The 17,741-nt window shown below is 38.8% G+C and overlaps 1 protein-coding gene across 1 annotated transcript in view; it reads left to right on the plus strand.

Moving 5' to 3' along the window:
• The window catches only part of SMCO2 (single-pass membrane protein with coiled-coil domains 2), a gene marked incomplete at its 5' end in the record, with an annotated part of 30,224 nt that extends 16,113 nt beyond the window's left edge, over positions 1 to 14,111 (plus strand). The window contains 5 exon segments of the mRNA XM_082352319.1: positions 2,658 to 2,714; positions 4,148 to 4,204; positions 5,233 to 5,408; positions 9,953 to 9,978; positions 9,981 to 14,111. Coding sequence (XP_082208445.1) covers positions 2,658 to 2,714; positions 4,148 to 4,204; positions 5,233 to 5,408; positions 9,953 to 9,978; positions 9,981 to 10,150 — 486 coding nt within the window. The 3' untranslated portion in view covers positions 10,151 to 14,111.
• Between the last annotated feature and the right edge of the window lie 3,630 nt (positions 14,112 to 17,741).

The following is a 17,741-nucleotide window of genomic DNA, read 5'->3' on the forward strand; positions in this document are numbered from 1 at the left end:
AATGAAGAGAGTAAGGCAAATGAAGGTGAGGTTAAAAAACAAACCAACAAGGCTTGGATAATATGAAAAGGGAAAAGAACCTGAAAAAGAATGGATATATGTATATGTATAACTGAATCACTTTGCTGTACACCTGAAACTAACACAACATTGTAAACCAATTATACTCCAGTATAAAATTAAAAATTAAATTAAAAAATATAAATAAATAAATAAAAACAGACATATTTTGCAAATGCAAAAAAATATGAGGGCTTCCCTGGTGGCGCAGTGGTTGAGAGTCTGCCTGCCAGCGCAGGGGACGCGGGTTCGAGCCCTGGTCTGGGAAGATCCCACATACCGCGGAGCAACTTGGCCCGTGAGCCACAATTGCTGAGCCTGCGCGTTTGGAGCCTGTGCTCGGCAACGAGAGGCCGTGATAGTGAGAGGCCCGCGCACCGCGATGAAGAGTGGCCTCCGCTTGCCACAACTAGAGAAGGCCCTCGCACAGAAACGAAGACCCAACACAGCCATACATACATACATACATAAAAAGAATGTAAGCAGACAAGAATAGCATTAAAATATATATATATATGAAAAGGGAAGGCATCACAAATACGTATGGAGATTCTCTGTCCTGGAAATATACAGCTTTGTATACACTCTAAAAAAACGGGCACGGACTTGAAAACTAGAACCAGCCCAAATATTCATCAACTGGTAAGTGGATAAACTGTGGTATGTGCTACAAGATGGAATGCTACTCAGCGATAAAAAGGAACGGATTTCTTAATCATCCAACAACATAAATGAATCTCAAATGCATTATGCTAAGTGAAAGAAGCCAGACTTGGAAGATTAGACTCATGATTCCACTTCTGTACCATTCTGAAAAAGGCAAAACCATAAGAATGAAAAATAGATTAGTGGTCACTGGAGTCCAGTGGGGAAAGGGAGGAGGAGATTGACAGAGGGACACAAGGAAATTTGGGGTGTGATGGAAATATTCCACATCTTGTTGTAGTGGTGATTACATGCCAGTGACAGTATGCATATGTCAAAATTCATAGCACTGTGCACTTTTAAAAAGTGAGTTTTACTCTATGTAAATTATACCTCAATAACTGTGACTTAAAAAAATTTTTTTTAACTGTTTTCATTTTTTAAAAAATATTTATTTATTTATTTATTTTTGGCTGCGTCGGGTCTTAGTTGCTGCACGCAGGCTCTCTAGTTGTGGCGTGCAGGCTTAGTTGCTCTGCGGCATATAGGATCTTAGTTCCCTGACCAGGGATCAAACCCGCATGCCCTGCATTGGAAGGCGGATTCTTAAACACTGGACCACCAGGGAAGTCCTGACTTTAAAAAACTGACACAAGTTCGGTTCTAAGACTAAAGGCTGATGGGAAAGGCTGTGTAAAAACAAATACAGTAATATAATAAGTAAGAAATTTTAAATATAATTGTTACAGAAGCAAAGTCAGTAGAAATGGCTCTAGGTTTACTCTGGTGGAGGGAAAAGTGAAGATTGTTAGAAATAAATATAGGAACGGCAGAGTGGGAAAATTAAAGGAGAAGTAAGTTAATAATAATAATAAAGTAATATCACATGTATTGGCTCATTTATTTTATTTATTTATTTATTTTTTAAAGTCTTTTTTTAAAAAATTATTTATTTATTTATTTATTTATTTTTTGGCTGTGTTGGGTCTTCGTTTCTGTGCGAGGGCTTCCTCTAATTGCGGCAAGCGGGGGCCACTCTTCATCGCGGTGCGCAGGCCTCTCACTATCGCGGCCTCTCTTGTTGCGGAGCACAGGCTCCAGACGCGCAGGCTCAGTAATTGTGGCTCACGGGCCCAGCTGCTCCGCGGCATGTGGGATCCTCCCAGACCAGGGCTCGAACCCGTGTTCCCTGCATTGGCAGGCAGATTCTCAACCACCGCGCCACCAGGGAAGCCCGGCTCATTTATTTTTCATGAGTAAATGGAATGACTCAGAAAGGCATGAAAGAGAGAGGAGGGGAAGATTGGTGAAAGTATTTAAACGCGCACAAACACACACACACCCCAGAAACAAATTTAAGAGATTTTCAAGCTGAGGAAAGGACCTTGAAGTGGCCTTTGGTTGTTGCCTGATATTGAGCCACCAAGTCCAAGAAGCTTTCTGAAATCTCCATTTGAATATAATTTTCATCCTGAGACTGACTCCTATCTCAGTTATCTTTGGTACAATTATCTTTGATAAGTATTGTGTCAAGATATTTACTATGTAAATAAGCTAGGGCACCATGTAAAACGTGATTAGTATCTCACAGCTCCTTTCTAAATAATTAAATCACACAACTCTGGGGCTGGTGATGAATGAACTTGTTAAAAAAAAAAAAGGGTGTCGATTATACGTCCTCTATAAGCAGTTTGAGGGTAAACATTCACAACAAGCACAATGCCTAGCTCAGTGGCCACTTACATAGGACGTGGCCAATGATGTCTTGTTGATTTGATTTAATGTTGATTTTGGAGATCAGCACCCAGAACAGTATGCAAAAAAAGTAGCTTCTGTTAAATCTCAAACTATTTGATCATGAATGAGCATTCTTCTAAAAATCGTCATTTGTTCTGTTTCAATTCCACACATCATTCATTACAACTTTTGTTCTATATCCTTTAGTTTTAAAGGAGAAGATCATGGAAATTAAAAAGCAATTAGGAGAAACGGAAAACAAATTTGTCCAGGTAATGATAAAATGTCTTTATAACTAAGGAAGAAAAACAGTTCTTCAAAGAAATCTCAAATTTTAGTGAATGGAATCCAAAATTCAATGGAAGAGACTCAGAATTTTAGACCTAGACGGGAACTTACTATTATTTAGTCTACGCCCTTATTTTCAGAAGAGAAAAGCGTAACTCAAAAACATGAAGTGACTTGTTCATATTTCCACATGAAAAGAACCAGTCTTATCCTTGCTCCCCCATTAAAAAATAGCTTTTCTTCTAGCAAAAGTAATGCATGCTTATTTTAATAATTAAAACATTATAGAACTAGTTCATATAAAAAAGAAAAATAATCCCACTCCCTCAAAAATAAAGTGAACATTTTAGTATATTTATATTCTTCTAAATTTTTCTATACATATATTATCATATTATTATTATTTTAATGGGATTATATTATATACATTGTTTTGCAACTTGCTTTTTTTCACTTAGCATTTTTTTCTTCAACAACTTGCTAGGCCACTAGGTGTCATTTTACTTTTTCACTGTTTATGTGATGTAGGATTTGATTTGGGGGTTTATTAAATTTATTTTGTTAGCTATTTGGGGCTTTATAATCAATGTTTACCATCACAAACTATGCCTCAGAAATCCATATCTTTTCTTGCTTTTGCAAGTACTTATTTAAGAATCAATTTCTAGAAGTGGCACCTCCAGAACCCATCTTTCCTGAATCCCAGAACACTCTTTTTTTCTGCTCTGGCTTTGCTTTTCAACATATCCTGCAAGTCAATTATGGAATGATTAATTAAAAACCTTTCAAAGCATTATTTACTCTGGACATATGTACAGTTGGCATTCACATCTTAGAAGAGGGTGGTTTGCTTTCAGCCCATGTCTTGATCTTACTGATAGAAACCAACCTAAACCACCTGTTCTCTCTAACTGACAACTTAAAGGAAACATGGGAAGAAAGGAGGAACCGGACACTTTTTGCGGACAGATCTTTTGCTAAACCATAAGGCCCAGGTATTCAAACTAACATAATGAAGACTTACATTTATATATTATAAATTAAAAATATTTAGAAGAAATATAGTTTTCTTTTTTTCTCAGAAACATACTATGTTTCTCCAACTAGTGTCCTGGTAGAAGTTTAAGGAGCAAGGAGAGAGTAATGGATAGAGAAAAAGATGATTTATAATAAGCTGCTATTGTGTAAATTTATATTTTAAAGTATTGAAAATAATTTATTAATCTTTTGGTGATACCTCCTGAAATTTATCATGATTGCACCATGAATTTGTTCTAAGAGGAAGGATTTTACTGAATAAAAGTAAGTTTCCATGAAGCCTGTTTACAACTAAGAGGTATCAGAATGAGTAAGGTTTTATTGTATAAACCAAAAAATATAACTTCCATTTTATCCAAAATTGTGGGTGTCTTTTCAGGAAGATACTTGTAATGAAGCTCATGAATTAAAGGAAAAACTCGTTGCAAGAATAGAGGTAAGATTTCACAGTTACACAAGTTCAAATAATGATAAAATAAAATGATTTAAATCTACATAGAGAGGTAATTCTTACCCTAGAAGTTGAGAGTGTGCCACATACAGGTCTCTTTGTAGCCTTTTCACCTCTTCTCCCCTCCTGACGTTCTGCTTTGGGCGGACAGAAGATCTCACAGGTGTGGTGTACTTCCAGGCTCTCATACCCCTGGGCTGCTTCTACAGTTCCTCCACCTGGAGCTTATCCTCCATGTCTACATATTATCCACTCTTCAAGGCTCAGCTCAAATGTCCTCTCATCTCCCAGACCTCCCCTAATCTCCCCTAGCCAGAAAAATGACTCCATCTCGGAACTCCTCCCACAAGATTTTATATATGGAGGTAAATGTGAATGGCTGAATGAAACAGTGAATGAAGGAATCAACCTGTCACTTGTTGAGAGGTGCCTAATCATCCCACCTATCTAGATAGACTAGATGTTCCCACCACCAAACCTCAGCTACTGTGTCATCACATTATTTACTTTCTCTTTAGCATGTAGTCTATAATATCTAATGTATATATGTGTTTAGTTGTTTATTGCTTGTCACCCAACCCCTGTAAACGCACATGTAATTTTGTTAAAAAACGCATGCGCAATAGAATGCCCATTCTTTGTCTATTTTGTTACCTGCTGTATCCTAAAATAGTGCCTGGTAGGAATCAGTCAATAAATATGTTTTGCATAGATGAACAAATTGAATAGATGAATTCAATAAAAGGATAATTATCTTTCTATCTGAATAATCCAGTAGTTAAGAATTAGCAGGTGGGTTTCATTTAATTTTTACCATGGTGCTACCTCACTCTGTGAATGTGTAAGTTTCTTAGGTGAGTACGCACCTGCCAGTGACCTCCTCACATGATTCATATGTGACTGCAATGTGGGTCCCTGAAGTGTTCCAGAGGAAAGGCACTCTGCATCATCTCCAATGAGAAGGGCAGACATCTAGAATCATTTTTCTTTAATAATTGCTCTTTTCTTCCCAGAACTTTTGCAAGGACATAACTCTGCTGAATACAAAGTTGGGGATGTACCAAATGCAAGAAGGGAAAACAGACTCTCAGAGTCCTGAAGAAATGGGAATGGAAGAAAGGGAGCCCCTGCTTCCTCAGGCTTCACCACCCCCCTTAGGGCAGAACTCTCCTCCCTGCATTACAATGTGGTAAGTTAGAGATAGGGACCTCTGGGGGCTGACAGAGTCCCCAAAATGAATGGACTATAGCAAGATTGAATTTCCTCAAGGGTTGACTAAGAATTTATCTTTTTTTTAAATAAATATTTATTATTGTTCTTTAAAAGTCTATTTGTTTATTAAGCCATAGTATTTTTCTTCTTATTTTTTAAATTCTCAATCAGTATTTTCTTTTACTTATTTATTTATTTATTTATTGACCGCATTGCATGGCTTGTGGGATCTTAGTTCCCCAACCAGGGATCGAACCCGGGACCTGGCAGTGAAAGCACCAAGTCCTAACCACTGGACTTCCGGGGAATTCCCAAGACATATACCTATTGCATTAGATATATAGATATTTCTTTCTTATTGTTTTAGATAACTATATATACATAAATCTTAAAGGATGGTGTCTGCAAGTTATGATGCAGCCACCTCCACTGAAAGAACGTACCTGCTAAGCTGATTTGAAAAACCTTTGTTTACTAGACAGGATGCCTCTTCCTTGTATGATATTGAAGACGTACAGACTGTCAAATTCGGACTCTTTGGATCTCTTTCTGGAGATGTCACACTATCATATATGCCCTGAGTAGTACTCTCCTCTAAGAAAGCTTTTTTTTTTAGCTTTTTATTTTGCTTTATTCTCTCATTAGAGAAGATGTGAAAGTTAAGTAGAATCTGGCTATGTTTTCACACGCAAACATATACGTGCACAGATACTGAGTTAAATCAATTTTATAAAAATGTAATGAAAATGGTATAAAAACCATTTTATCTCTTAAAAAAGCTTTTTTGATTATTTAATCCCCAACCACCAACCCAAGCAGAGTCTTCGGCTCTCTCTTTTGAGTGTACACACTGTACCTGACACATAATCCTGACAAAGTACCCACGGCATATTATTGCAATTAAATTATTTCCATTGTAGTCTTCTCTTAGTACTCCATGGGCTACTTGAAGGCAAGATCTGGATCACTGGGGATATGAAATATAAAATATGTTCATCATGCTCAACAAATATTAAATTAATTAATTTATTAATTAAATTAATAAGTGAAGAGTAATGTCAGTGGTGGAGTAAAGACCCCAGAAAATTTCCTCCTCCATAAAATCAATGAGAGAGCTGGAAAAAATTGTCAGAATCAACTTTTTCAGAATTCTGGAAATTAAGGATTTAGTATCCAGACTCTATAAAGAACTCCTAGAACTCAACAACAAAAGGACAAACAGCCTAATTTTTAATATGAGCAAAAAACTTGAGTAGACATTTCTTTACAGAAGATACACAAATGACCAAAAAGCACATGAAAAGATTTTCAGTGAAAGAGCACAATGAAAACATTATTGGTCATTGGGGAAATGCAAATCAAAATCATGAGATATTGGGAATTCCCTGGTGGTCCAGTGGTTAGGACTTGGTGCTTTCACTGCCAGGGCCTGGGTTAGATCCCTGGTCAAGGAACTAAGATCCTGCAAGCAGCACGGCATGGCCAAAAAAAAAAAAAAAAAAGAAATCAGAAATCATAAGATACCACTTTACACCACTAAGATAACTGTAATTAAAAAGACAGACAATGACAAACACTGGAGAGGATGTGGAGAAATCAGAATCCTCAGACATTACTAGTGGGATTGTAATAGGTTAAACTGATTAAATAGGTGAACAAAATGTGGTATATCCACACAATGGAGTATTATTCAGCCACAAAAAAGAATAAAGTTACCTATACATGCTGCAACATGAATGACCCTTGAAAACATTACACTAAGTGAAATAAGTCAGACCCAAAAAGCCACATGTTATATGATTCTATTCATATGAAGTATTCAAAATAGGAAAATCCAGGTAGATAGAAAATAGATTAGTGGTTGCCAGGCCTACGGATTGTGGGAAATTGGGAGTAACTGTTCTTTTGGGGAATTTTGATGAAAATTTCCTGGAATTAGATAGTGGTGATGGTTGTACAACCTTGTGACTAAACTAAAAGCCACTGAATTGTACACTTTAAAGGGTAAATATTATGGCATGTGAATTATATCTCAAAAACAAACAGACAAATAAGTAAATAAGTGAATGCGTTTTGATGATCACTTAATTGTGTTATATGGGCAGTTAATCCAGTTGAGTTGGCCATCTTTCATCACATCATTACATCCTAGTTAAGATTGCCTGAGACCTTGTCCAGTCTCTTGTCAGAGAACTGGTAACACACTGGTTCCATTTAAGCATATTTATACATTATCTTTTTTGAGGAGGTTTATCTTACAGACTAAGTCAATCATTCTGTATCAATTTTGCTGTTTTTAGCTTCAGAGAGTGGCCTCTTTCTGGTATTATCCCCAATCCCTCAGTTCCCTTATAGTCTTCCCCTATGTATTGACCACAAATAATGTGAACATTTGGAAAAAAGATTAAAGGTTTTATGCATGGCAAGTTTTTTTTTTTAAATTGAAGTATAGTTGATTTACAATGTTGTTATGCATGGCAAGTTTTGAAAAATAAATAAATAAATAGTATTCAAAAGTCAAAAGAATGTTTTTATTCTTTACAGAAGATAAATTCAAAATGAATAATACTATTAATGACACTAACCTTTGGTTTTTATACAGGTGATATCATGAAAAAACTTATTTTGATTTAGTAGCTATGATGTTTTCCAAAGAAAAATGTCTGAGCCTTTTAAAATAAATATTATACATGTTCTTTTATTTGCTGAATAATAGAAAACAAAATTTTAACTTTAAGTTATATAGACTTGTAAATAAAAATCAAGTGATTCAGTAGTATCAAGAAATAGATCTGAATCCATCCATACCTGGAGTGTTCATTGAAGGAAAGGGAAAACTAGAAGGATACATTCTAAACCAAAAGAAAAACAAACCAAAGGAAAACAAAATAAAAGAAAAAACAAAAAATTAAAATAAAATAGAAAGAATGAATAAATGAAAGGAGGAAAGGTAAGAAAGAAAAAAGAAAACTTAGCTGATTATATTAAAGTGATGGGATTATAGTTTTTTCATTTCTCTGTTTTCCAAGTTATATGTAATTTAGAAAAAAGCTATTTTTCTCTTTAAAAAATTAATGTTAGGACTTCCCTGGTGGTCCAGTGGCTAAGACTCTGTACTCCCAATGCAGGGGGCCTGGGTTTGATCCCTGGTCAGGGAACTAGATCCCACATGCCACAACTAAGACCTGGTACAGCCAAACAAAAAATTTTTTTAAAAAATTAATGTTAAAATGTGTTTCTTTGAGAATGTTCCAGCTTAGTATTTCTGAAGATGATTAATTTTGGAATTTAGGAATATAGTATTTATTTACTAGATATGTTTTGGTAGTGAGTCATTTTTCTTTTCATAAGAAAGAACAAATCTGGATTTAGTGCTCCCTGAGGACAGGACGTCTCTGCTTCACCTTAGCAGCCATCAAAGCCTCTTCATAATAGAGTATTTTAAGAACATTGGCTCTTTAATAAATGTGTGAAGTAGAAGCAATGATTTGTGTAACTGCCAAGAGATAGCCAGTGGCAATAATGCCAAGAAACTTGGCTCAGGTTCATGGAATCCACTGAGTTGGGTCACAAAATAGATCCATAGCTAGCTTTAACTGTGCTCTAGACTTGCTCTTCTGAAATCTATTATAGAAGGTAATTATATCCAAGCAACTGGATTATCTGTGACATTTCTTTTGTTCTTTGTGTTCTGGATTTTCCAGATCTTCTACCCCAATCATGTATTGCATTTATAATTAGAAAATAATAATGCAAGGACTTCAAAGCAAATAAATAAAATACAAAAAGGGCATGTCTGGTGCTGGGATAAAACTGTTGATAGAGAGAGCTGAATTCCACTTGTCACATGGTATTTTGTACCCTGAGGAAAATCTAACTGCCTGTGCCTTTATTTCCCCCCCAAAAGGCATCCTATACCTCACAAGTGAGGTAGAGATGGCAATAACTACTAGAGTGTGAGAAGAGCATTTCAAAGGAAAGAGCCCCACAGTAACCCAGGGATTCATTGTTGCATGGCTTTAGAATCTTAGAATTCCAGTGCCAGCCCTAGGATGGACTTAGGTCCATCTACTCCAAGTTCCTTCTTTTGCAGATGTCAACAGAGTTTAAGAGAAATCAGTTACTTACTTGAATTTATAGAGCTACATGGGTGGAGGAACCAAGAGTCACATCAGTGTGGTTTTCTTTGGAACGTTCTTTTATTTATTTGTTTGTTTACTTATCTATCAATTGATGTATAGCTGATATATAATATTATATTAGTTTCAGGTGTACAATATAGTGATTCAATACTTTTATAGATTATACTGCATTAAAATTTATTACAAAATAATGGCTATATTTCCCTGTACTATACAATATATCCTTGTTGCTTATTCATTTTATACATAATAGTTTGTGTCTCTTAATCTCTATCCCTATCTTGCCCTTTCCCCCTTCCCTCTCCCCACTGGTAACCACTAGTTTGTTCTCTATATCCTTCAGAATGTTCTTAACACAGATGTTTTTCTTTCCTTCTAGGAAATGTGCACTGAGGATTTTCATCATGTTTATGTCCTCACCTTCACTGGACTTTCATGTTACATACTATTTTTTGATGCTACGTTTATCTTTGGAAAGGTGCTCCCTGCAATGCTTGGGTGCCGCAGAATGTGGGAACTGCGGGAGATTATTGCCCCTTTCTTGAATTTGGAAGTGGAAGACTTGTTACCCTCCTAAAGATACTGTTACCCTACTGACTTTCTTCCTAATAAAATTCTGGCTGTTCTTATATTACAGTGGTAAACTTATTTTTTAAAAAACACCATAGGGTGTTTTGCAAAGGACATTGTAGTTATGTGGAAATTGGTTGATAACAGAAAAAATGAAAACAATTTATCTTTATCCTCATGACTCACAATGACATCTTGAATCTTTGCATGCATTTTTAAAAACATCTCCTTCAAACCACTAGCCTCTCTTCTCCCCCACCCCCAAGGACACTGCGACTATCAGGCATTAGCTTTCATGGGTGGTTATTTCCCCCATTTTGACCTCTGATGTCTCAGAAAAGAAAGCACAGAATTCCTCCCCATTTTTACTTCAGTCAAATTGGGTCCATTTTTTTTTTTTTATAAGTTTATTTATTTATTTTTTGGCTGCGTTGGGTCTTCGTTGCTGGGCGCAGGCTTTCTCTAGTTGCGGCGAGCGGGGGCTACTCTCCGTTGCGGTGCACGGGCTTCTCTTGCGGTGGCTTCTCTTGTTGTGGAGCACGGGCTCTAGGCACGCGGGCTTCAGTAGTTGTGGCACGTGGGCTCAGCAGTTGTGGCTCGCGGGATCTAGAGCGCAGGCTCAGCAGTTGTGGCACACGGGCCCAGTTGCTCCGCATGTGGGATCTTCCCGGACCAGGGCTCGAACCCGTGTCCCCTGCATTGGCAGGCGGATTCCCAACCACTGCGCCACCAAGGAAGCCCAAGTTGGGTCCATATTTTGAATATAGTGGACATTCTTTGGTCTCGCTCCCTACCATTCATTTCTCCTTTTGGTAACAGCACCCTGATTTTGCTTTGAAAGAACTTTCTTTTCTCAGTGGGCATAGTTATAGGTGGCTTTTCAGTCTTCCTATTGTTCTCTGTTCCTGTCTTCCTATTAACAAGAAGAAGGAATGTTCTCTGTCTTCCTATTAGCAAGAGTTGGGGATATGCTGAATCAGACATTCTCTAAGAATAAGAATTTTGAGAACAATCATACAAAAAAGGAAAATGATGGGAACTTCAATTTTGTGAACTAGCCCATGTCTTTTTCTGCTTAAGGTAGCCAGAGTTGGTTCTGTTGCATATTTAAAAAGGAAGTCTAATTGATACAGTAGTTTTGAAAGCCAGACTGGAGCATTTTTATCCCTAGCTTTGTAGGTAATGGGGAAATAGTGAACATTATTTGCAATATGAAAAATAGTTATAATTGAACTGTGCAAGATTAGTAGAACCATGAAGAATGAACTGGAGTAGGTGGGCAGAGTTTGTGAGAGATCAGTTAAACGGCCATTCAGTGGTTCAGGTGAGCTAAAGAGGTGGGAATGGGGATAAAAGGAAGATGATGGGAGAGGTAGATATTGTAAGGGTGGATTTTATGATATTTGCTTGCGTGATGGATGTGGGGTTGGAAGGATGCTGACAAATGGAGGTGTGGAATGCAGTTCAGTTCTCCTCACATTGAATAGGTCTGGAAGGATAGATACTATTTTCATGGAAGAGATTGAGGAAAAGGCATTTCAGAGAAAATAACAGCATGAGTAAAATTTGAGCCATGGACAGAGGCAGAATCAAGAAACTTGGTTGAGCAAATTGCTCAACAAACCAGTTTGTATGTTCCTTTTTTTCTTTAATTAAAAAAATATTTGGGAATTCCCTGGCAGTCCAGTGATTAGGGCTCCGCTCTTCCACTGCAGGGAGCAGGGGTTTGATCCCTGGTCGAGGAACAAAGATCCCACAACCTGCGTGCCGTGGCCAAAAAAAAAATTTATACAATTTTTAAAGGTTACTTTCCATTTACAGTTACTACAAAACATTGGCTATATTCCCTGTGTTGTATAATACATCCCTGAGCCTATCTTACACCCAGTAGTTTGTGCCTCCCACTTTCCCACCCCCATAGTGCCCTCCCCCTCACACTCGTAACCACTACTTTGTTTTCTATATCTGAGTCTGCTTCTTTTTTGCTATATTTACAAGTTTGTTGTATTTTTTTTTACTTTTTTTTTTGGCTGTGTTGGGTCTTCGTTTCTGTGCGAGGTTTTTCTCTAGTTGCGGCAAGCGGGGGCCACTCTTCATCGCAGTGCGCAGGCCTCTCACTATTGCAGCCTCTCTTGTTGGGAGCACAGGCTCCAGACGCGCAGGCTCAGTAGTTGGGGCTCACGGGCCTAGTTGCTCCACGGCATGTGGGATCTTCCCAGACCAGGGCTCGAACCCGTGTCCCCTGCATTGGCAGGCAGATTCTCAACCACTGCGCCACCAGGGAAGCCCCCTGTTGTATTTTTAATATTCTACATATAAGCAATATCATACAAATACTGATTTGTCTTTCTCTGTCTGACTTATTCACTTAGCATAATGCCCTCCAAGTCCATCCATGTTGCTGCAAATGGCAAAATTTCATTTTTTATGGCTGAGTAGTATTCCATTGTATACATATACTGCATCTTCTTTATCCATTCATCTATTGATGGACACTTAGGTTGCTTCTGTATCTTGGCAATTGTAAATAATGCTGCTATGAACATTGGGGTGCATGTATCTCTTTGAATTAGTGTTTTTTAGGGTGTATATACCCAGGAGTGGAATTTCTGGGTCATACGGTAGTTCTGTTTTTAGTTTTTTGAGAAACTGCCACACTGTTTTCCACAGTGGCAGCACCAATTTACATTCCCACCAACAGTATAGTTTGTACATTCCTTTAAAACAAACACTCGACCTTGTTCATTTCACGGTCATTCTGGTCCATCGACTGGATGCATCAGAATCACTTGGAGAGCTTTGTACAATAGAGATTTCCAACCCTGCCCCCAGATATTTAGATTCAGCAGAGCTAATACGGGGCTCGGAACTTTATTTTTAAAAATCTCTCCAGCTGAATCTAATACAGATCCCAAATTTGGGAACCATGCCATGGTACACCTTATGACAATGCTGTGCACAGAGTAGTTACTCAGTAAATACCTGTTGAAGTAAATTAAATTAGGTGCTCTTATCTTTGTAGCCTCCCTAGCACCTCATTTAGTGCTACATTCAATATTTGCTCAAAAATTTTCATCATAGCCATTTTCCCAGTGTCCCCACATCTTCTTATACCCTTGAAGTAACCGTCAGGTCCTTTACTATCTTTTTGTTTTAACATTCCAGGAATCACCAGGCCCTTCCAATTCTTCTACAGAAAATTTTCTCAGATCAGCCCCTGTTCTCTGCATTTATAATGTTTTCCATTCTGATAGGTCTTATCATACAAATGGATTATTGCTGGGAAAAGCCAGCCTATTGTTTCCACTACCATAAACTGCTATTATTCACCAAGCTTAGAAAAGAATAGACTCCAAATGCCACTTTTATCCTGATAGTCTACAGCCAGCAAACTACATCGGTAGCCAGAAATGTGAAATTTGCTTGTGAGTGACTCTAAAGCTGTGATATTTACCAGGATTCCACAAAGAGACTTTTAATTATACATTTGTCTGAGCATCACCTTCAGAAATTCTGAATCTTTAGATCTAGGGTGAATTTCTAATATTTTCTATTGTAATCATTTCCCCTAGCATTTCATGGGGCTCAAAGTTTAAGAACTACCATGGTATGCCATGGACAAAAGTTACCTGGAATTACAGTTTGGCTGAGATCCTATACAAGGTTAAACAAGAGGCTAGTAACTTTTGGGGGCAGGCAGGGGGAATCGGGGGATGGGGGAGGGAATTTCCAGGACACACTGGAAAGGAAAAAAGCCAAAAGCTCTGGGAACAATGCGTAATGTATTTAAAAGGTCTTGTGATAGTGAGAGAATATGCTGACAGATTAAAAAAAGTCACAGACTTGTTTACAGATAAAAAGACTATTCAGGCCAATTTGTAGACAGAACTTGGCGTATGTTTTTTATAACCTTTAGGTAAATTATCATTGCTGGATACAGTATCAGCTGATTTATTTGTAAAACCAAAAATAGAAGCATTGAGTTTAAGTAGCTCAAATAAAGCTAAAAGTCTTGCAAGAATCGTATGACACAAGTGATGAAGTAAGGTAGGGGAACTAGATTATTTTGAAGAATAAATTAATATTTTACTAACTTCCAAGATACACTTTATTAGGATTTTCACTAAGAGGGAATCATTTTCCCCGGGGGATGAATATCCTTAAAGTGGAAATGGTGCTATTTCACATCAATTTATTTTCAATTTGTCAGCATCTCAAGCTGGAAAGCAGGATGTCACAATGTTCTCTACTGAGAGAGGGAAACACTTTGTAAAGTACCATGATATTAAGATGATATAAATGTCTACGTGTGGTAATTCAGTTCACTGCTTTGGTTGGTGTTTTATTTCAGATCTTTAAAATGCTATATTCAACTGAGCCAACTGCTATGCTCAAGATCACTTACAAAAAAATGTTGGAATCACTTTACAACACGGTCTTGATTTGGGGCTAGGAGGAAAGAAAATGAGTGGTCACAGAATCTCCACTTGTCATGTTTTTTTGAGTGAAGACAGCTATGCTGTAGTGAAAAAAGCTTTAAACTTGGATTCAAGGTTGAGTTACAGTCATGACCTGCTGTCAACTGTATGCCAATCTCCACCTTTCCCACACCCTCACAGCCGCACCCAAAACGGGATCCAAGCACTGTTCCCCAGCTGCCCAGAGCGCTGGCTGCTGAGAGCTCACAGCTAGGATCTTCCCTTGCAATTACCTTTGGTCAAAGAGACCTGCTTCACCTAAGGTTCCTCTCCTTTCTTGCATCCAGTGACTGATCCAGGCCAGGGTACATTTCCGAAGGGCCATCAGAGCTCCCCATAGGATCGGTTAAGGTCTCTAGTGTAACCGTACAGCAGTTCGACTTCTCCCTCTCTCCAGTCCTGTTCCCACCATCCCCTTGAAATGTGATGATCTTGAGAGTATTCTCCAATAAACCTAAACTCAGGTCTTCATTTCAAGGTCCACTTCAGGGAAACTTGACTGAAGATACCTGTGGAAATGAAGACTAACCAAATGAGGGCAAACAAAGGCTATTTACTCAGAGCTTCCTAAAGAAAGCAAGGGAGTCAACCACCAGCACGTGTGTTTCAACAGAGACTCAGGAAGGCAGAGGAGTGGGAAAGCTTTATATTGGAAAAAGAGGAAGGCTTCAGGTGTGCCGTAACTCAGCGGTCCCCAACCTTTTTGGCACCAGGGACCGGTTTCATGGAAGACAATTTTTCCATGGACCGGCAGGTGGGGGATGGTTTCGGGATGACTCAAGCACGTTACATTTATCATGCACTTTATTTCTATTATTATTACATTGTAATATATAATGAAATAATTATACAACTCACCGTAATGCAGAATCAGTGGGAGCCCTGAGCTTGTTTTCACTTGCCACTCACTGATAGGGTTTTGATACGAGTTTGCGTACAATTGATTTATTATGGTCTCTGTGCGGTCAGACCTCTCTGCTAATGATAATCTGTATTTGCAGCCGCTCCCCAACGCTAGCATCACCGCCTCAGCTCCCCCTCAGATCATCAGGCTTTAGATTCTCACAAGGAGCGCGCAACCTAGATCCCTCGCATGCGCAGTTCACAGCAGGGTTCTTCCCCCTTGAGAATCTAATGCCGCAGCTGACCTGACAGGAGGCGGAGCGTTGAGGAGCAGCTGTGAATACAGATGAAGCTTCGCTAGCTCGGCCGCCACTCACCTCTTGCTGTGCGGCCCGGTTCCTAACAGGCCATGGACTGGTACCGGTCCGTGGCCCGGGGGTTGGGGACCCCCGCCCTAACTGAAGGCTGTTGGCCTGAGGAAGATGCAGGTGGGCTGACCAGAAGCGGGGCGTCCTATAATGGTTAGGGGTGCGTGTTTGACTTTCTCAGGTTGGTCCTAAGTTAAAAAGGGGGCCAAAAATTAGGGAAGGTGTCAGTTATTAACCACATCTTTGTTTACACATGTATAAGTTGAGGAAAATAATATCTGCCCCATGAGATAGTTGGATTAAAGGACTGATTTTTTTTTTTTTTTGTCTGCGTTGGGTCTTTGTTGCCGCACGCAGGCTTTCTCTAGTTGCAGCGAGCGGGGGCTACTCTGTTGCAGTGCGCGGGCTTCTCATGGCGGTGGCTTCTCTTGTTGCGGAGCATGGGCTCTAGGCGCACGGGCTTCAGTAGTTGTGGCTTGTGGACTCTAGAACGCAAGCTCAGCAGTTGTGGCACATGGGCTTAGTTGTTCCGTGGCATGTGGGATCTTCCCGGATCAGGGCTCGAACCTGTGTCCCCTGCGTTGGCAGGCAGATTCTTAGCCATTGAGCCACCAGGGAAGCCCCTGATGTTTATTAGGTTGTAGGGTGTAATTATTATTATTATTAATTATTATTATCATAGACAATATTTTTAAACACGTGAGATTACCTAATTAAGAATTTGGAGTCTGATCTAATAGGGAAGAAATGAATTTGAATATACTTCCTGATATACTATATCCTGAAGTAAAAATGAAAAAAACACAAATTTTGACTCCTTTCTTTTTCATGTTTTGCTCACACTCTGGCAGAAAATCTTGTTGACTCTACCTTAAAACATATACAGAATTCAACCACTTCTCACCACCTCCCTGATACCAACTACCCTGCAAGCCACCATTATTGCAAACATCCACCAATTGTCTCCTTGAGTCTCCCAGATTCTACCCTTGCCCACATGTAATTCAGCAGTCAGAGTGATATGGTTATAATGTAGGTCAAATCACATCACCCCTCTGCTCCAAAACCCTTCAATGGCTTCCCATTTCTTTCAGAGTAAAAGCCCAAGTCCTTATGATGGCCTTCAATGACCTGTGTTTGGCCTTCCATTAGCTCCCTCACCTCACCCTGTTCTCCTTGCCCACTTGATCACACCACTCCAGTTTCACTGTCCATCTCGCTATTCCTGGAGCACATCAGGCACACTCACCTCCAGGGTTTTGCCCTGGCTGGCCTCTCTGCCCGGCAGTCTCTTCCCCTGAATATCCGAATGGCTAACTCCTACAGTGCCTTCAAATCTTAGCTCAAATGTCATCTTCTTGGCTATAATCAAAAAGACACATAATAAGTTTTTGGTGAGGATGTGGAGAAATTGGAACCCTGACGTATCACTGATGGTAATGTAAAATGATACAGCCACTTAGGAAAATGGTTCCCCCAAAAGTTAACATAGAGTTAACCATATGACCTAGTAATTTCACTTCTAGGTTATATCCAAAAGAATTGAAAACATACGTCCACACAAAAACCTGTATATGAATGTTCATAGCAGCATCTGAGAACAGCTAAAAAGTGGAAACAACTCAAATATCCATCAACTGATGAACAGGTAAACAAAATGTGGTATATCCATACAATGGAGTATTATTCAACCACAAAAACAAAGGAAGAACTGATACATGTTACCACATGGATGACCCTTAAAAAATTATGCTAAGTGGGAGAAGCCAGAAGCAAAATGTCACCTACTGTACGATTCCATTTATATGAAATGTCCAGAATAGGCAAATCCATAGAGACAAGGTAGATGAATGGCTGGGGGTGGGGAATGACTACTAATGAGTACACGACTTTTCTACAGTGAAGAAAT

This window comes from Balaenoptera borealis (genome assembly GCF_965194805.1).
Source record: "Balaenoptera borealis genome assembly, chromosome: 13".
Lineage (NCBI taxonomy): Eukaryota > Metazoa > Chordata > Mammalia > Artiodactyla > Balaenopteridae > Balaenoptera > Balaenoptera borealis.